This window comes from Marmota flaviventris, chromosome 2 (genome assembly GCF_047511675.1).
Source record: "Marmota flaviventris isolate mMarFla1 chromosome 2, mMarFla1.hap1, whole genome shotgun sequence".
Taxonomy (NCBI): domain Eukaryota; kingdom Metazoa; phylum Chordata; class Mammalia; order Rodentia; family Sciuridae; genus Marmota; species Marmota flaviventris.
The window spans coordinates 1,705,345-1,724,936 of record NC_092499.1 but is presented as its reverse complement, the minus strand read 5'-3'; the positions used below and the strand labels follow the sequence as shown (position 1 = coordinate 1,724,936).

Sequence of the window (19,592 nt, the reverse complement as noted above, 5' to 3'; positions counted from 1 at the left end):
CGGCGGCGCGGGCGGGGTCGAGCGCAGCGCCGGGAGCGCGGGCTGCGGGCGGGCGTGCAGGGGCGGCGGCGGCTCCGGCTCGCTGCGGCCGCGCTCCGGCGGCCGGCCCGGCTTCCACCCGGCAGCGGTGGCGGCGGCGGCGGCGGCGGCGGCGGCGGCGGGTCCCAGCCTCGGCTCTGCGCGCCCGCGCTCCCGGCACCGCAGCCAACAAGTTCGGGACGAGACTGACAGCTCGCTCGCCCATTCGTCACCCGCGCACCTGCATATGCATGAGGGGGCGGGGCCCCGCTGCGGGGTGGGGCCGGGGGGGCTGGGGGCGCCCAGAGCTTTAAAGGCGACGAGGGCGCGGCCTGCTTGCTGAGCTGCGGGCTGCGGGACGCCGGGACGGCAGGGCTGCGGGCTGCGTCCCTGCTCCAGCCCCAGCCCAGCGAGGTGGGGCTGGCACAACAAGGCAGCCTCCGCTGTGCTTGAGTTCCCCCCGGGGTCAGGAGACAGGAGGTGGGGCGCCCCCTGAGGTCACCGCTGTGGTCCTCTCCCATCAGTGCGCCTCCACCGCACTGTTGCAGGTCCCAGAGGAGATGCCGCCTGCTGCGCAAATCCTCTCGGCCGAGGGATGGGCGCGGCCCCGGGACTCGAGCGGGCTCAGCCCCTACTGTGCGCCCCTTTCCCCAGAGAATCTTACCCAGCTCATCCCTCTTGCCTCCTCCGTGCCGGCTGCAGGGGGCGCTGCTCCCTTCTGACGCCCCGGCCCTCCCCTCCGCGAGGCACGCGGGTAGAGCCGCCAGTTCACAAATGCTTCTGGGTGCAGGCTAGGTGCCCAGCTCGGCACTGGCATGGGGTCGCCAGGCCCTGCCCTCGAGGAACACCCAGGCCAGAGGTCCGGGCTTCGGGCGGGGGGCGCAAACAAAAGCCGGTGGAACATGTCCAGAAGGGCTGTCTGAAGAGTATCCTCCTGCTGCCGGTTTGCCAAGCCCTCTGTCCCATCCCTCTGCCATCACTTCCTTGCACTCTCCCTAGGTGATCTCTCTGCTCCTTCTACCCAAGGTCAATACCAAGGGCTCCTTGTCTGCAAACAGCCTCTCATCCACTGATCAGGACCCCTTCCAGGGCTGAGGTCACCATGATGGTTGGATATCCCCATACTGGAGAAAGGTTTCTGGTCCCATCCCCACAGTAGCTGAGCCGTCCTCTCTCCTAACTGCTCCCCAAATCTCTGGTCCCGGGGATTAGTGTTGATGGGTTGCCCCTTTCCTAGACCAAGTCATTGCCAATGAGGGGGCTTCCTGGAGCAGAACCTTTGGAAGCACAGATGCCCCCCTAGATTCAGGGGCTGGGCTGTCAAGAGGGAAGAGGGCATAGAGGTGCTGCCCTCCCTCTCTAGGCTGTGCCTGGTAGCCTGCCCTGGGGAACCAATGCCCTGGGAATGCCCCCACACCCTATCCACCTACCCTGCATGCCCCCTGCAGGAGCAGGGGCCCCTGAAGGAGAAGGCTAGAGTCCCTGGTGATCACAGCCTCTGTTTCTGCTCAAAGAGCTCCACCCCCACCTGAGTCTCCAGCTTATGGCGGGTAGGGGGCACAACACAAGCCAGGCCTGGCCACACACAGAGACCCCTGCCAAATAAGGGAATCTGAGCTGTATCCAGAGCCTTTCAGTCACTTTCTTCCAATAAAAGGGGGCTCTGAGTGGGGATGCTTCCTCTCCTTCACTCACCTGGAGAGGGGGTCCCATCTCCATCCCTGCCTATGCCCTCTGCCCTGCTACCCAGGAAGGTCTGGGAAGTCCCTACAAGTGGTAAAAAGGCAATCACAGCCCCTGCCCACGGTCAAGGACCTTTCTGTTCAGGGGTGCATAGGGACTTAGACAAATAATGTAGAACAACAAACCACTTCCCAGAAGCTCTGTGGAGACCTAGAAGGTGGGCATTCAGGTGAGGAATGGAAACAGCATGTGTCAAGGCCCTGGGGCCAAAGAAGCTTGACCTGGCAAGGGCCTGGGTGGGAGTGGCAACTAGGCCAAGCCACTTGGAGACTGTAGTCCTCCTGCCGAGACCAAGGGGAAGTCTGAGAGCAGCTGAGCTGGGCAACATGACAACTTCCATTTTCACCAAGAGCCCTGGCTGCAGACAGGAGAGGAGCACAGGGGCAGGGGCAGGGGCAGGGCACTGCCACAGTGCAGGTGACAAGGGCTGGTAGCCAGCTAGCACCTGGCAGTGTAGGGGCTGAGAAGGGGGAATGCATAAGGGAGACAGAATTCAGGCGACAATCTCCCTTGCCCCCCTCCCCTGTCCGCTGCCCTGGTTTCCTGCGCCCAGGCAGCTCACACAGTGGTGTGCTGACAGGGGACCCTGCCCAGGCCTGTGAGCATGGCCCTCCCAGGAGGGGTGCTCACTGCCCCTAGAGAGGCAAGCATGGTCAGGCGCAGTGGCACACGCCTGTAATCCCAGCGGCTTGGAAGGGTGAAGCAGGAGGATTGCAAGTTCAAAGCCAGCCTCAGCAACAGTGGGGCGCTAACTCAGTGAGACTCGTCTCTAAATTAAATACAAAATTGGGCTGGGGGTGTGGCTCAGTGGTCAGTGCCCCTGCGGTCAATCCCTGTACCAAAAAAAAGGCAAGTGTGCCCAGCAGGGAGCAGGCAGCTTCCTCCTGCTGTCCTGCCTTTTGAAGAGCAGGGAAATGGTGATCTGGCCCCTCCGGCCTCCATCCAGGCCCTCTGGGAGTGAGACCTAGGTCTCTGTGGCCAGGGCAGCTAGTGAGCATCTGAGCAGTACCAGGGGTCAGTCCCTGCCTTCCTGCCCAGGATGCCACCGGCTAGGTACAGATGCCCCTCCCCCTCAAGGTAACCTTCCTCTCCTGCCTGCAGGGAGCCACAGCCCGGACCTGATGGTGTCCAGGAAGAGCCGCAGGTCCAGAAGGTGCCCTTGGGGAGAAACTGGGCACTATAAAGGGGCTTCTTCCCTCCTAGGTCCCTCCCGAGAGGGTTGCCACAATCCACAGGCGAGAAGTGCTGAGGAGGTGTGCAGGTTCCCAGAAGTCAACAGCAGTGACAGATTTCAGTACATGTGACTCTCGTGCTGTACCCTGCTGGCTTAAGGGGACTGGAGATCCCTGGCCACCACTCAGGCTGGGCCAGGTTGTCCAGCCCCTCCCTGGAGCCTGCTTGGTTATGCTGCAGCCCACTGAACCACAGTGTCCCTCTGTCTCTCAGCTTCACCCACCCGCTGCCTGGAGGACCCTTTCCAAAGCTTAGCTTGTGCTGGACAAGGCACAGAGAGAGGGGGAGCCACTTGGCCTTGCCAGGGGCTTCAGGCCCAGGGGACATTGCTGGGGACCAGGCTGGGACCAGACAGCCTGAGGTTCAGAGCTGACTGGGCTCAGGAGTGAACTGTGCTTCCGCCAGCGTCCTGTGGTGCTAAATATAGCCATGGGCCAGGGAGGGGAGTTTCCGGTTACAGCCCCCCCCAAACAGTGCCGGGAAATCGATGCCAGCTCCATCAGGCCAGGCAGCCGCGCCTGCTGACCTGCCCATCAGGCTGCAGAGCAAACCCAGGGGATGAACTGCACCCAGATCCAGATGCCCAGGGACCACCAGGAGCTGCCAGGCCGACTGGAAGTGAGGGAGACAGGGTGGGGGTAGCTGGGGCCTGGACAGGGCTTCCTCTGGGCAGGTGAAGCTGAGTGGCCAGGACCCCACTGCAGCCCAGCCCAGTCTGTCTCTCCTGCCAGTCTTGTCACTTGCTTGGCTGGGCTTCCACAGGTCCCACCTGGAGGTAGCCAGCATTTACATTTGCATACAGGTGGTGCGGCCTGAGTGGGCCCCTCAGCACAGCCTCCTCAGGACAGCCTGATGCTAGGCCTCCCCAGGCCACCCAGCACTGCGCTGCAGGTGTCCCCTGGGTTGCTGCCCAGGCCAGCAGGAGGGGAGGGCCTGCATGCCCTCCACATTCAACCTCACCTGCCTGCCTGTCTGGCTGGGCCCAGGACAGGGAAGAGTGTGGGAGGGAAGGAGGCCCCAGCCCTGCACCAGCATTTGCTAGTGGAAGCCATCCCTTCAGGTCAGGGCCTGGTCCAAGGGGACACTGGACACAGAGCAGCAAGTCAGGATCACAGCAGAGCTCCTGGTCCCTCCAGCTCCTGTTCCAACCTGCCTAGGGAGACAGCACTCCTAGGCACCTCCACCTTAGGGTCCATGGGCCATGACCCTGCTGCCCCACCTGCCAGGGTGTGGCCCAAGAGTTCACTAGAGGGACTGAGGTGGGGAGGACTGAGCCAAGTGACCATCCTCAGAAAGTCTCAGGCTTGGCCTTCCTTAGAAAGCCACCCTGGCCCTTCGTCTGCCCCCACCACCAGACAGATCACTTAGCATCTCCAGTGCCAGTAAGGACACCCGCCACAGTGAACTCTGCCTTGGTGACCTCAGCCCACTAGCTGGCCAGGCAGTGGTGTGCCCTCCTGCCACCCCGGTGCTCTAGGAGCCTGTGGCCAGAGCTGTCCCTCCGTGGCCCCTGAGCTGTGTGCATCTCTGTTGGCTGGAGCCTCCCGCCAGAGAGCAAGGCTAGCTCACGTGGGCCAGGGCACGTGGGGTTTGCAGGCAGAGTGCACAGGCCAGCAGAGCCCCGATGCTAGGTCCTGGGCCTGGCTGAAGCGGTTCTGCAGAGGGCCCAGGCGCCCATGCCAAGAGTACTGCCCTGGGTCCTCATCACGGGGCAGGCCTGCAGACATCCCTCACACCCTGCAGACTGAGAGAGGGTCCTTCACAGACGTGCACAGCCCAGGGGCCATGAGGGATAGCTCTGGTCACAGGCTCCCAGAGGGGACAGAAGCCCAGTCCCAGGCAAGGCAAGGGACCTTCACTTGCCTCAGGGGCAGGGGTGCACACTCTTTGGAAGGTGCAGCAGCCACGCTGTCCCTCACAATAGGCCTTCAAGGGCTGGCTCAGCCCCCACTCCCATGGGCACAGCTTGCCCTGTGGCACAGGGACTAGTGAGCCCACCCCTGGGCCTATGATCTGCACTCCCTGAGCACCCAGCCTGGCACACCCTGGACTCTCTGCCCCTGCCCAGAGGAGGCAGACTAGCCCCAGCCTGCCCCAGCTGACCCCGCTGTGGCTCACCCCTGGCCTAGCCCCAGCCCTTTGCCACCTGTCTGCTCCCCAGAGCAGCTACCTCATGGCCTTCAGCAGAGAGAGCGGAGGAGCTCTCATGGGGGCCTGCCACCCCCACCCAGACCTTCCCAGGGTAGGCTCACAGACCCCTGCCCTGCCCGGTCCTCTCCAAGCCTGCGCCGGGTCAGACATGGTGCCAGTGGCCACGAGTTAGAACTGCACAAGGTTTATTGGGTCTGCAGAGAGGAGGGGGAGTGGCCAGGACTCTGCTTCTGAGTTGAGTCCCCATCCCAGAGTCTCACTGGAGATTGAGGCGGGGAGCCACCTGGCTGAGGAACCAGGAGATGCCAAAGATGACGCCAAGGGTCTTGGGGATGTCCACGTTGTCCACGAAGGCCTGGGCACTGTCCAGAGGCAGGTGCACGACCTCAATGAGCTCACCCTCTTCCACCAGGCCCCCTCCTGGCCCACCTCGCTGGGCATCTGTCACCTCTGCATAGAACATGGTCTGGCTAGAGCCGGTCAGTCCTACTCCAGACCTGTGAGGGGAGACAGGGCCTGCTGACCCACCACGGTGATCCTATGAGTCACCCTGCCCCTTTCGCTTCTTTCCTTCTGACCCAGGTGGGACTCTGGGTTGCCCCATCCCTCCCCAGATTCCCACCCATGATGTGTATTCTGGTGCAACACACCCTTGCATGGGGGGAACTGGGCACATGCTGGGGTGTGCCTTCCAGGACTGGCCTAAGTGTCAGAGGTGGGCGGGTTCTGCAGCTGTGATTTAGGACCTTTGGCTGATCTGAGTCTACCCCAAAGGACCCTAATCAGGCGAGCTCTCAAGAGAGGTTTCAAGGTCAGAGGTGGAGAAAATGAAAGAGACACTGTCTTTCTGGCCCTCAGGACAAAACAACCTGCTGTGTTGCATGGGGGCATGTGGCAGGGACCTGCAGGTAGTGTTAGAAGTTGAGAGTGGTCCCTAGCCAACAGCCATCAAGGAAACGGGCCCCCTGTCCCGTGGTCACAAGGAGCTGAATTCCGCCACAACTGTGTGAACTCAGAAGAGGACCCACGTCTGGATGGGTCTCTGAACTGCCTGACAACCCTGACCGCAGCCTGCACCTAGCAGAAGACCACAGCCTTGGACTCTACTTGAGGTCATGAAGGGGTGCCACATGACACCACCATGTCTGTGGCAGGCTGCTCTACCGATGGCCCCTCCTGCAGCCCCTTGCCCCTCACCCTCTGGCCGTCTAGTCAGGGCCTCTTTCCCCGCTGGCCCAGCCCACAGCCCCCTCCTTTAGCTGCCAAGGTCTCTGCCAGACCTCTGTCTGCACCCGGGGGCTCCCGGCTGATGGGCAGAAGACAAACCCAGCAGGCCCAGTGGTTACAGGTGAGGTCAGCATGGGCCAAGGCAGTCAAGGTGTGGGACTGGGGCGCTCAGCATGGCAGTGTAGGATGGGCTGGCAGCAAGACCCCCGGGACTGGCCATTGGTCCTCAGCTGGAAATGGGTGAGGTGTTTCTGCCTCATGGTTAGTGGGCAGTAGCCCAGACTGGCATGGACAGGGTCCCAAGTGGTGACTGCCAGCCATGAAGATGGGATGGCCAGGGGCCAGGCTGAATTCCAGAACAGGAGGGGTGAGCAGGTGAGCAGGGTTGCCCCTCCCCAGGCGGGTTCCAGTTTCCCTCACTCCTTAGCTAATCACTGGCCCTCCTGGGCTTTGTTTTCTGTGTCCAGCAGGTGAGTGCCCTGGCTCACCTCCGGTAGGCTCTGCTGTCTGCCCAACCTCTGCAGGCCACAAGGACCGCTGTGCTGACCTCCATTCAGCTCCTCACGGCCCCACCCTCCTCTCCAATGCAAGTCTAAGCCAGATGTCCCACGGCCCCCAACCCTTCGTGGCTACCCGGCATCGTCAGAGCCAGGCCGCAGCCTGTGAAACCTCTTGTCCACTTGCCCTTGAAACTCTGCCAGGACCCCGCCTGGCTCACCTTGTCCAGAGGACCCCAGCCCCTCTAGGTACCTCCCACCTCCCTTCCATCCCTGTGTGGTCCACTGCCCTGCCCACTGGCCAAGCCTCTAAGCAAGATCAGGGCCCTTGGATTCTCCCTGTCCCACCACCCCAGGATAGAGGGGTCAAGGGCCACATGGAGGACACCTGCAGAGAAACCAGCCAGCCCTTCACATTCACAACCTTCAACCTTGAGCATGGAAATCCTGCCTTGTGTGGAGACCCTGCCCCATCACAGGGCTGTACCTGGTGAGGTCCTGGAGCCCAAAACAGAGTGACCATGTGCTAGGCTGAGAGGTGGCAGAGGGACTCTCCTCCTGCCCCAGACCTTGGCTGGAGTCAGGGAGCTTTACCCTAATATCCTGTCTGAGAAGGTGGTCCCAGCCAGCCTGCCTCATGGAGGCAAGGAGGGGACATCTGGCTTAGCTGGGATGGGTGCTGAAGCTCGGGCTTTGCCTCTTCCCCTCGCTGAGAGCTGCCCCTTGGGCCCAGGACTGGCCTCTCCTCATTCCTGAGCCTCCATCTGAGAACAGAGCTGTGACTCACCCCACCCCCAGCGTCCCGGTGCTTAATCCCACAGGAAGTGAAGGCATCTGTCAGCAGCAGCTGCCACTGGGAGTTGGCCCCACGTGGCTGGCCCGCAGGGTGGGGACCTGCACCAAGCATGTTCCAGGCCCCAGGAACCCTGGGTTCTGGACTTGCTGAGGATCTGAGGTGTGTCGGTCCACCCTCTCGATCCCACGTGGAAAACCAAGGAGGAGTCTGTCCTGCCCGAGGACAGCAGACGCCCTGCCCCAGCCCCTCACCTGTACGTTGCGACCTGGTGCAGATCAGAGGGCGCCAAGCGGTAGCCACACTCCTCCCAAGCCTCCTTGCACGCCACCTCCTCCAGCGAGAGCCCAGGCTGATCCACAAGGCCAGCACACAGCTCAACTGTCACCCCCGCTGAGCCAGGCAGCGTGGGCTGCAGTTCTCGGGGCTGGTCCTGGTCCACATGGGCCAGCGACCCTGGGAAGCGGCGCTCCACCTCACCTGCATACACAGCTGGCGGGGGAGGACACAGCCATGCGGTGGTTACCCCCAGTGACTGCTGGGAGCCTGACCCTCTCACCAGGCCTCAGTGTCTCCTGGAGGTCCCCACACCTGCACGCAGTCCCTCAACTGGAAGTGCCCTACGGATCCCTCCTCCCCACCTCCCACCCGGCTGGCCTCACCTGGCCGGAACTGCTTCACCAACACCAGGCTCCTCTGAGAAGAGTTGAACAGGAGAATAGTCACGCTGTGTGGGGGCGGGGAGCTCAGCACACAAGTGGCCCCACCTCCCCTCCCTGGGGGACCTGGTTCCCATCCTCCTATCCCCAGCATGCCCCCCTCCCTCTTCCCAGCAGCCCAGAAAAGTTGGCCCCTTGCTCAGATGAGGATACTGAGGCCCAGCAGGGCCAGACTTGCTAGGGATACATGGTGAGGCCGGGACCTGGACCTACTGTATTCTGGCTAGCAGGAAAGGGGACAGGACATGCTGGGCAGCTTACTGTGTCAGGAGGGGCGTGGAGGCCGGGTAACTGACAGGACACTTGGCCCCTGCTAGCTGGCTACACGACTGCCACACCCCTCAGGCCACCTACATCTCCACCCAGGCTGCACCCCAGTGCTGGGGCAAGGACACCAGACTGGCCTCCCAGCTCCAGGAGGCCCAGCCTGCTACCAGGATCCAGGTGGTCTGAGCCAGGACCCAACCAGCTGTCAGGCCTCAGGCTGACCTCTCAGGGACAGGATCGCCAAAGGCGGGCCTGAGGGAAGGGTGACTGAAGACCATAGGGAGGGCAGAAACTAGGGGTTGGGTGGACCCCCAGCCCAGGGCTCCGTGTATCCAGAAATTCCCAGCCACCAGGCCAGGCCCTCACCTGTCATGGGTCTTCATGAAGTCCCACGACTTCTGGACACCATTCTGAAAGAGGCAGGGCAGCAGTCAGGAGGGCCAAGGGCTGCCAGCATGTATGGAGGCCCTGGGAGCTGAGGCCACACAAAGCCACTCCACAGGGCAGCGACACCCACTCCTGGCAGGGAGCCCTGCCCACAGCCTGGCCCACGTGAGCTAGGAGCCTCGGTGGGTGGGGAGGAGGTCAAGGGCAACCTGATCTCCTGAGGGGCAAAGGGCAGAAAGATGTCCCATGGGCACAAGGGGCTGCAGAGGTGTACACTGTCACAGGTGTGGGAAGCATCAGAATCCAAGAAGGGCCAGCTGACACCTCAGAGTCAGGGCAGAGAAGATCCCATGCAGGCACAGCAGAGCCAGGTGTTCATCACTGAAGCTGGGCTACTGGGAAGCGGGAGACAGGAGGCAGGAAGGCCAGCTGGTCTCCTGAAAGGGGCCCAGCCCCCAGAGCAGCTGGGCTGTAGAGAGATCACGCTGCAGAACTGACTCGCGGATGGTGGCTGGAGAGTGGGACATCCTTCCCCACCCAGCTCTGGCTTGGGCTGTATCTCACACATCCCACAGTCCTGCTTCCCCACAGGAAGGCTCCCAGTGTCCAGCAGAACACAGTGGATAGAGGGGCTGAAGGGGCAGGGACTGGACCCAGCAGACTGGGCCCACAGGGCAGCCAGAATTGACGCCAGTGGATTGAGTGTGAGGGGCCCAGAATACCACCAACTGGTCTCTGTTCATGGGGCCAGACCTGAACCCTGCCCATGACTGTCCATCCCTGGCCTGTTGGCCCACCTGCCACTCAGCCTCTGGGTCAGCCCCAAGGCCCTGGCCAGCCCAGGACAGATGATGGAGCTCCATCCAAGCTGGTGAACTGTGGTTAGGGTTAGGGTTAGGGTTAGCTCCAGAAGAAGGGGCGCACCCTGTGAGGACTTCCTACAGGAGGCACGGGAGGGAGCGGGCACTCCGGTCAGGGAGCATCACAGTAGAGGCCCAGAGGAGGCAAGCAGGCCAGATGAAGCCGAGCTACAGGCAGAGGTGTCGGGAGGGGCGTGGCATCAGGTTTCCAAGGAGAGGGGAGGGCCCACTTCCTGTGCAGGTCAGGCTGTCCCAAAGGTGGCTGAGGCACCACCCACAGGCAAGCCCAGGCCTGCTCAACGTCTGGCCACCCAGGGCCAGCTTCCCACCCAGGTAGGCTCCAGTGAGGGCCCCCCCGCAGCCTACAGTGAGCCTTCAGTGCCTACACCTGTCATGGCCTTCCTTTGGGTAAATGTTGCCCTGTGTAGGTCTCAGGGACCCTCTCGTCTGCAGATCAAAACTGTCAGACCCTTAGGTACAAAGGTACAGGGCAAGGTCCAGAGAGACCCACTAAGACCCTGGGAGGGAGGGACAGGCCAAGGGTATAAAGGCAGTCCCATCCTCTTGAGGGCCAAGGTTTCCCCTGCTTCTGGTCCACTTTATCTGTCCACCAGGCCTCCCCTGGCCAGGTGAAACAAACAACCATGGGTTGCAGTTGTCCCCATGGTGTCCCTTGGCCTCTGAGGGAGTGCCGCCTGGTCCCCCATATCACATCCACAGCCTGTCCCCTGTTCAGGTCAGCTTTGGTTATCAGACTCTCAGTGGAAATATGCTGATGGGCAGCCCCCCAGGGGCCACACCACAGCTTTTCCTGGGAAGGTGGAGAGATATCTCTGGCCATCAGCCACAGCTGGAGCATGCCTGGACCACCCTGCACCCACTCACTGCCTACAAGGACCCTTGGGGGACTGAGCAGCCACAACCAAGAACCCTCATATCCACCAGCCTCTCTGCCCCAGGCCAGCAAACGGGAAAAGAACAGAAATCCATGTCCCCACCACGTTTGTCCCTTGACTGGCCCTAGCTGCTCCCCCAGACCTGCAGTGTCCTTGGCTTCACCCTGGAGAGTGGAATTCCCTGTCCTCTGGAGCCATGGGACCACCACAGCAGGGAAGGGGAGAGCTGGGGCCTCTCAGGCTGGGCCAGCCAGAAAGGCCACACAGGGCTGGCAGGAAGCAGGCACGGGGATGAGATGGGAGGGACATGGTGTGAATCCATGGGCCAGGCGGAGGGACACCAGGGGTGGTATTGGCTGAGGCTGGGAGGGCAGGGGCACAGAGGAACAGCACAATGGTAGCACGTAGGGCAAGCAGGCAAATACAATGCCCACCTGGATGGGACCAGGCACTGGCCGACGACTAGGAGGAAGGTGGCCAGGTCTGGGTAAGGGAAGAAAAGGCCATGGGCTACTCATCCACCCACCAAGTGTGAGCCTACTATGTGTCAAGAGCGGTAAGTGCAGCCATGCTGTGGGGGTGATGCTGGGGAGGGCAGAGGTGCCTTCCCTGTGAAGACCCCTGGGAGCCCACCTTGAGAGGCTCCCTTTTCTGCCTCCTCCCTCCCAGCCTTGGTGCTCCAGGTTCCCTTCTCCTCTGCCCAGTTATCTCCTCCTTCCAGTCTTAGCCGGAGGGCCACCAACTCCGGGATGCGTGCCCTGACTTTCAGGGCGACCAGTGAGTCTGACTGCAAAAAGGGACAGGTGGGCCAGGCGGGAAGGCAAAGCTCCTTTGAAGGGGTAAGAGTCCACGTGCCGCGGCCGGCCCGAGGCGGAGCCTGGGGTGGGGGCGGGCCCGGGGGCGTGGTCTCTCTGGGCGGGGCGTCGCGGAGGCGGGGCGAGCCAGCGTAGCGGAGTGGGCAGGCCGGGTGTCGCGGGGGGCGCGGGGGTCGGGGCGCGGAGCGGACTCACCTGGCGGTAGTGCAGCGTGAGCGGCCGCATGTAGGAAGAGCTGGCGCAGCGGCCCACGGCCACCCCCTCGATGCGCTCCATGGCGGCGCGGGGCAGGTCCGGCCCGGGCTTACCGGGGAGCGAGGCGCTCTCCCGTCGGGAGCTGGCGCGCGTGTGACTGTGGCTCTGGGCATGCCCAGTGCGCGCGGGGCGGGCCGTGGCGCCCAGGTAGCACCTACCAAGTGCTGCACGCGGGCAGGGCGCTGGTTGCCCCGGTGCTCCGCGAGCCGCGCGGAGGGTGTGAACCCGGGAAGGACTCGCCAGCAGACCTCGACCGCTGCCCGCTGCCCGCTGCGTGGGAGCGTGCGGGCTGGGGCGCGGCGTGCGGGTGGTACGTTTGGGGGGAGGAAGGGAGGGAGCCGAAGGCCTGAACCTGCGGGGAAGTGAGCCCTGGGATGCCTGCCCTTCTGGGGTCTGTGACAACCCCATGATCAGGTCGTCCTAGGGCGGAGCAAGGGCGGCAGCCCTCCAAGAGCAAAAATGCTGGGCCCTGGCAGAGAGTTACCGGAGCCCGAGGTCTGGGCAGCCTCGTGGATCCAGGAGGGAGGACCGGGTGAACCCCGTAGGGGAAAGTGTAGACACCTCTCAGCCATTCGTTGGAAGGAGGGCTCTGAGAGGACTGGAGGAGAGGTGAAGGGACTGGGGTGGAGTAGGGGGCCCAGGCAGAGCCTGGCTGTCTCTCCTCCAGATTCCCAGAAAAAGGAAGTGGCCTGAGCCGACAGCCCACCTGCTGCTTGGGGGAGGAGTTGCCGATTCCTGTCTGTCTCTGGGGCTGTCCCTCCCTCCATGGTTGCTGTTCCCGCTCCAAGAAGTCCCACCCTTCCAACAGCCTCCAGGCAACTGGAATTCTTCCCTGGACAGACCACATGTCACCACTGCCTTCCCAGGGGCAGGTTAAAACCACTGGGTGGTGGAGCTGAGGACCTTTGCTATTGAGCCCTGACCTGCACCTGTTCTTTGAACCGTGTCTTGGGGTGGGGGGGTGGCCATGTGGATTTTAGATTGATTCCCAGGTCCCTGTTAGCTTTTGCTCCCCAGAACTTCAGAACTTTAAAGCACTGTGTCCCTCCTACTCTGTGAATTACCACAGCTCCCCTAGGCAGCTCTGCTTGGGTCTTTGCAGTGGCAACCAGGTGACAGCTGGATCTGGAGTCTTCTGAAGGTTAAACCAGGGTGGGCCATCCTCAGGTAGGTGGCATGTGGCCTTTCCCGTGGCTAGTTGGGGCTTCCTCACTGCATGGATTCTCCATGGTATCTGGCTCTCCCGGCATGTGTGTGTCAGGCCAGGCAGAACTGTTAGACTTCTATGACTTGGTGTCCAGTGTCATGTAGAATCATTCTCACTGTGTCCTATAAGTCAGAAAGAACATTCTGGGCCACCACCTTTCCAAAGAAAGGAAATGTCACAAAGTGGGACCTGTGATCCAGAACTGTCATCTGAGACTGGCCATCATCCTCTGTGACTGTAGGGGACTGTGTTTTCCAGCTTTGGCCTGGCCAGCCTAGTGTCCTGGAGGGCAGAGAGACCACACACCAGTGAGCCCCTCCCGGAAGCTGGCCCACCACAGCTGGGCAGACCCAAGCAGGCAGGCCAGGGCAGGTGGCTGAGCAGGTGGCCCCAGCCCATGAGACCAGGCCCTCTGCCTCCGGCCTTGGTCTGAGCTGCAGCTGGAAGCTCTGTGATTTGTCTTCAGGATCGGAGCAACCACAGGCAGGAAGTGCCTGTGCTAGAGTGAGACTCCCTGAGCCCTGCAGTGGGAAGGGGCCTGCCTGGCCATTGGCTGTGGCATGCTGAATTCCGACTCCTCTCCAGAAACAGCATGTGGCCTTTTCAGTGCAGGCAGAACGTTTTCCAGGCAGATATCTGGTCCATCTCTGAGCTTGGCATCCTGGGGGCTTTGGAGACCTTGTCTAGGGCGTGTGTAGAGGTAGAGACAGCACCTGGGGTGGGACAGAAGGACCCTCTGTAGGTTCCTGTGGGTACTGGCTGAGACAAGCTTCTGCAGACTCTGTGGCTTACAGCCTCGCAGCTCTGGAGGGCAAGATCCCAGGTAGGGTGTTGGCAGGGCTGACCCCATCTGGTGCCCCAGGGAGGTGGCATTCCTTGCCCTCTGCAGCTTCTACAAGCACCCCCACTCCTGACACTTGCTGCCCCTTCCCGTCTTCAAAGCCAGCAGCAGGTGTCTCTGTCCTTCCACTTCTACCCCTTATCTTCTGACCCTGCAGCTCCCTCTTCCAAGGATTCTGATAACCAGGGTCACCCCATCTCAGGGTCCTCACTTCATCCCATCTGCAAAGTCCTTTTTGCCATGTGAGGTCCCAGACCACAGGTTCTGGGAACAGGTGTGGACACACAGCAGGTACACACTGGGAGAGATGGTACCACATCCAGGGTGGAGCCCTGGGTCCTGAGGGTCCAGGATCTGCAGGTCTGCAGGACACTGATGCTTTCCTTTCTGTATAAGGGGAGTGGGGCAAGTTCCCCTGCAAAGGATGGGGTGGGAGGGAGGGAGGGATTCAGAGTGGTCCCAGGGTGAAGAGGGTAGCGGCAAGGGAGGCTGGGGGCCCAGTAAGCAAGGCCTCTGGTGACACAGGCTTTTGGGCAACGTCCAGCAGCCTGTCAGGTAAAGAAGTTGGCAGCTGGGTGCCTGGCAGGCTGGGGGGTCTGGAGAATTCAGCATGCCACCCTGGGAGCTGCCAGCAAGAGGACCAGGTGAGGGGGTGGGGGTGGGAAGGGGGACTGAGGGAGCGGTGACTCTAGGGCACAGAGGCTCCCCACATGGCATTGGGCAGGGCTGGGCTGCTCTGCAGGTCTGGCTTTAAGAGGCCCAGCCTCAGTCCTCCTGTGTGCCAGGCATGTCAGAGCAGGGCCCTGAGGGACAGCATCCTCAGCCACCCCCAAGTGCCATGCCATGCCACACTGGAGCCTGGTGGCCAGCTCCCACCAGCACAGACAGGCTCCAGAGACCTCCCTCCACCAGCTCCGGGGATTGCCTTCCCAGCTCCCACCTGAGACCCTTGGCCCTTTGGCCTGGGTCTCAGTGGGAACGGGCATTAGCAGCTGGAGACCATGCGTGAGACACACATTTGGGGCCCCTGGCCTACCTGGGAACACTTGTTATGCCTCATGCCGGGTGGAGGCTGGGCTGGCGCAGAGCTCTGATGGAGGCCACTTCCCTTCGGCACCAGAGCAGCACCTTCTGTCCCTCGCCTGCAGGGGCTGCTTTGGCTCTCAAGTCATGCTGGGCCTCCTGTGGACTGGATATCTGTCTGGAAAATGTCCTGCCTGCACTGAAAAGGCCACGTGCTCTCTGTGGGTACCTTGCTGTGGCTGCTTGACTGTCGTCTCTGGAAGAGGAGTCGGAGAGGCACCTGGAGCACCAGGTGGCGCCTGGACTCTGGGCTGCAGACAGCAGAGCTGCCTCACATGTGTGGCAGCCACAGCTCTGTCAAGGTCTGCACTCTGCCTGCTGCTGTTCCCGTTCAGACAGGAACAGAGCTTCAAGAGGCTGAGTGCCTGGGCGGTGGGGGGCATCGCTGTCACTCCTGTGGCTTTGGTCACCAAGTGAACAAAAACCCCTCTGGGAGCCGGGCACCGTGGCACACGCCTGAGGCAGGAGGACTGCAGGTTGGAGGCCAGCCTTAGCAACCTAGCAAGACCCTAACAACTTAGCGAGGCCCTTTCTCACAAAGTAAAAAGGGCTGGCGGTGCGGCTCAGTGGTCGGGAGCACCTGCTTTGATCCCCAGTGCCCCTCCTACAAGACTGTAGTGCCCATCGACAGGTGGATGGGTGTCTTTGCTTTTTTGCTGCTGTGACTAAAGGGACTCGACCAGCACAACTGTAGAGGAGAAGTTGATTTGGGGACTCACGGTTTCAGAGGCCTCAGACCAGAGACAGCAGGCCCCACTCCTCGGGGCTCAAGATGAGGCAGGACATCATGGCCGAAGAGTGTGGCCCAGGGAAGCAGCTGACACGTGACCAGGAGGCAGAGACTCCTCTCTCCAGATACCACTTAGTCACCACTCAGTTAACCCCACCAGGGGGTTGACTCTCTGGCTGAGGCTCCCCCAGCCCGGTCGTGTTTCCTCTGACCTTCCTGCATGGTCTCGCGTGGACCCTTGGGGGACACCTCTCATATAAACCCTAACGATGGGCAAACAAATGTTGTCCCTGTGGTGGACACCACTCAGCCTTAAACCACGGGGTTTGGCACAGTATGGGGCCTGTGAGGATGTGGGCTGAGTGGAATGGCCTAGTCACTCGGAGCCATACCCGTATGATGTACTAACAGGTGTCCCCAGAGTGCTCAGTCACAGGGACCAAGGGTGCAGGGGCCACGGGGTGGGTGTTATCACTTCATGGGGACAGAGCTTCGGGTTAGGAAGATGAAAACGTCCTGGAGGCGGATGGTGGCGGTGCTTGATGTGCTTAATGCCACCAAGCTGTTCACTTGAAAATGGTCCCAGCAGACAGGTGTGGATGCCTGTCATCCCAGCAACTAGGAGGCTGAGGCAGGAGGATCACAATTCCAGGTCAGCTGGCAACTTAGTGAGGCCCTGCCTCAAAATAAAAAGTAACTCACTGATAAAGCTCTTGCCTGCTGTGCTGGAGGCCCTGGGTTCAAATCCCAGTACTGGGGGGAAAATGATCAATGTTTTTGCATTTAACAAAATAAAGACTCCTCAGGAACTGTTAGTAGTGGCTGACTCCAGTTAAAGAGCCTTGCTTTTCTATATATATATTGTTAGAATCTGTAAACAAGTCAAAATAACACCTGGCATTTTGCCAGGGGAATGTTAGAGTTCATAAACAAGTCTGGATGGTGCCTGGCAAAATGCCAGAGGGAGTGGTTTGTGAAGTAACGCTATCGAGCCATTAAGTGTGGAGATTCCTTATTGGTTGACTGATGTATCTAGTTTATGCTAATTAGATAAGCTGTGTGGAATGTATAAATACCACTCCTGTCCTGCAATAAACGGCTCCTACTCCTGCTGTATCAACATACACAAGTTGCTCATCACCCCCTGATTATTCTGCTGCAGCCGGACTGCGGCAGATGGTGGCCCGTACGGGGAGCCCCGGGACACTCAGGGGTAAGTGACGGAAAAAAAAAAAAAAGCTGCCCATCCATAGATAGGACAGGAGCAATCTGCTAGTCCCTAGCAGATAGGGCGAGAGGAAAAATGACCATTTCGAGAAAATGGAGAAGATTGATACAGTATGTTTGTGTCTTGTTTTGTCTCAGTGTATTGTATTGTCTTTGTGATGAAAATATGGAAGGGGTGAGAAGTAAATTACTAAGGGAAGGAGGCACCCCAGTGGAACCAAGAATAGTTAGGGCATGTGTTGATAAGAGCCCAGGAACTCTAGTCAGAAAGAAAAAGAAAGTTCAGAAGAAGAAGGATTATCAGGAAAAAAGTTGCAGCAAAAGGCTATTACTAAATACTTTTCGTTACTGGAGGGTGCGTGAAGCGGAGAGGCGGCTGCCGAGTGTGCAAGCCGGTCACAGCGCAGCAAGGATTTTCCAAGAGGCAGCGGCAACTGGCCCTTCCCCGCCTCCTGGCCGGGGAGCTGGCTCTTCCACTGCTGCGAGCCCAAATCTAGACCTGACCTGGAGGCACAGTCTCGCAGGCTCTTGCTCCCTGTGCCCAGTAGCAGTTTGAGTCCGGGACACTCCCCAGGGCCATCTGGGGCTGCCCAGGCACTATAGCCAGCAGAAGACGCTACTGGTGTCCCTGATGTTTGGTCATTTTCAATGCCAATAACTAAGCTACAATGGTTCTTCCACACCTGGAAGCTGATGAGTAATGAGCACTATTAATGCTTATTTCAAATGCAAAAAAACCTTGAGATAATGTACTAAATTGTTCAGAAGGTTGTTTTCGTAGTTGAATGCTACAGGATTTTCTTTAGCCATCCAGAGTTCCTGCCTTCGTCCCAGTGCCAGTGAAGACAAAGGTGGAAGAATTTCCAGTGTTGCTGAAAACCGGACGAGACTTCGGATTAAGCTAGCTGCCTGCAGAACTTACCTGGACTGTGATTTAAGCTAGCTGCCTGCAGAACTTACCTGGACTGTGATTTACCGGGACTGTGAGTTAATCTATTGAGACACTGCTTTACCTGGACTGAGACAACAAACTGTAATCTACAACAAATTGTAACTTTGCTAACGATGTCATTGCTGGTATAATTTTTCCAAGGGCTTCTTGCATGGAGCCATCAAGTGGCTTGGTATTGTGGAATTTTGTATTCTCCCCTTTTGCTTATAGCAGATTATTTATGGTGTTTGTGTAAAAACCACTATGGTCGTTATTTAAATTAAACAAAAGGGGGAAATGTTAGAGTTCGTAAACAAGTCTGGATGGTGCCTGGCAAAATGCCAGAGGGAGTGGTTTGTGAAGTAACGCTATCGAGCCATTAAGTGTGGAGATTCCTTATTGGTTGACTGATGTATCTAGTTTATGCTAATTAGATAAGCTGTGTGGAATGTATAAATACTGCTCCTGTCCTGCAATAAACGGCTTCCACTCCTGCTGTATCAACATACACAAGTTGTTCGTCACCCCCCGGTTATTTTGCTGCAGCCAGCCGGACTGCGGCAATATATGTATGTGTGTGCCTCCCACGTGCTAGGCAAGCACTCTGCCACTGAGCCACGGCCCCACCCCCAAGAGCCTTACTTTATATCTTTTATTTTATTTATTTATTTTTATGTGGAGTTGAGGATGGAACCCAGGGCCTCACATGTGCTAGGCGAACACTCTACGCTGAGCCCCAGCCCGGCCCCTTACATTATAGTACTGTTGTAATTTTGCCGTGGCATGTATCACTCTTTCAATTTTTTTTTTTAAAAGAAACTTTAAAAAAAAGCCAAAGATGGTAAATTTTTTATTATATGTATTTCACAAGAATTAAAAGATTGGGGGGATACGTGAGGTGCCACTGCATAGGCACGGGCAAAGGTGGGCTGTGGGCCAGACCTGGGGGAGGGGCCTGGCGGGGGAGGCTGCGCTGTCCGCCAGGGGCCTCTGTGGGGCTGCAGGACAGGTGGAGGCCCCAGGCAGAGCCCTGGGGAGAGATGGGGAGGGACACACTCTGGGCGTCACGGTGTGTTCCAGAGGCTTCCAGACCTGCCTTCAGCTGCACCAAGCCCTTGTGGCAGGGGGAGGGTCTGGCTTTTCTTCAGCCTCCTTCTTGTCCACTCATCTGTGGTCCTTAGAGTGACGCTAGGGTGCAGAAGGATGGGACCCAGCCGCTCGCCCACCCAGCTGCTCTGGGCTCTGTGCCAGTCTTGGTGGGGTCTTGCTGCCACTCCACCCTCGGGCACTGCTGACTGAGTGGTGCTGGAGGCCCTTTCCCTGCTCTGTCTTCAGGGATGGGGGCACCCTGCTACCATCTACTCTAGGTGGGGTCCCACAGCAGCCGTCTGGCTGGAGCTGATCTACACCTGCTGAGGCTCTCTGGCCCTCAGGGCCTCCCTGGGCAGCAGCCTCTGTGGGGCCAGGCACTGGGTCCTGTCTGCCCATCTGCCAGCCTGCGTGTTCCAATCTTGGGGACAGTTCTCGCCGGGTCTCATCTCCTCGGTGGGTCTGTAACCTTTCTGTCGTTTCAGGGAGGTCTGAAGACACCAGAGGGCCTGTGGGTCTCTGTCAGGAGAACTCAGAGGCACCATCCTTCTGACAGGGTGGCCCAGAGTCAGGAGCCCTGAATGCCAGGTCAGGACTGGAGGGCAGAACTCAGAGGCCAAGTG

General features: G+C 59.8%; 1 protein-coding gene across 3 annotated transcripts; it reads right to left on the bottom strand.

The window, feature by feature from the left end:
* Positions 1-5,313: 5,313 nt before the first annotated feature.
* Positions 5,314-12,048, bottom strand: Nudt14 (nudix hydrolase 14). Of its 3 annotated transcripts, none has more exons than XM_027946690.2 (5): positions 11,802-12,044; positions 9,015-9,058; positions 8,325-8,389; positions 7,917-8,154; positions 5,314-5,507 (listed from the first exon to the last, which is right to left on the bottom strand). In XM_027946690.2, the coding sequence occupies exons 1-5, from the start codon at positions 11,880-11,882 to the stop codon at positions 5,402-5,404; spliced, it is 534 nt and encodes a 177-aa protein (XP_027802491.1). In that variant the 5' UTR covers positions 11,883-12,044; the 3' UTR covers positions 5,314-5,401. The 3 variants fall into 3 exon arrangements, with proteins under 3 accessions (XP_027802491.1, XP_027802490.1, XP_071462455.1); XM_027946689.2 differs by having other exon boundaries at positions 5,314-5,642; positions 11,802-12,017; XM_071606354.1 differs by lacking the exon at positions 5,314-5,507 and adding an exon at positions 5,523-5,664 and having other exon boundaries at positions 11,802-12,048.
* Positions 12,049-19,592: the final 7,544 nt, after the last annotated feature.

Bases quoted from the DNA above. Each gene is read 5' to 3' on its own strand.
- Nudt14 (XM_027946689.2), bottom strand. From the start codon at position 11,882: ATGGAGCGCATCGAGGGGGTGGCCGTGGGCCGCTGCGCCAGCTCTTCC. The intron at 8,390-9,014 runs GTGAGGGCCTGG...GCCCCCACACAG, and splicing joins TTCATGAAGACCCATGACAG to CGTGACTATTCTCCTGTTCA. The intron at 5,643-7,916 runs GTGAGGGGCTGG...CTCCCCTCACAG, and splicing joins CACCAGGTCGCAACGTACAG to GTCTGGAGTAGGACTGACCG.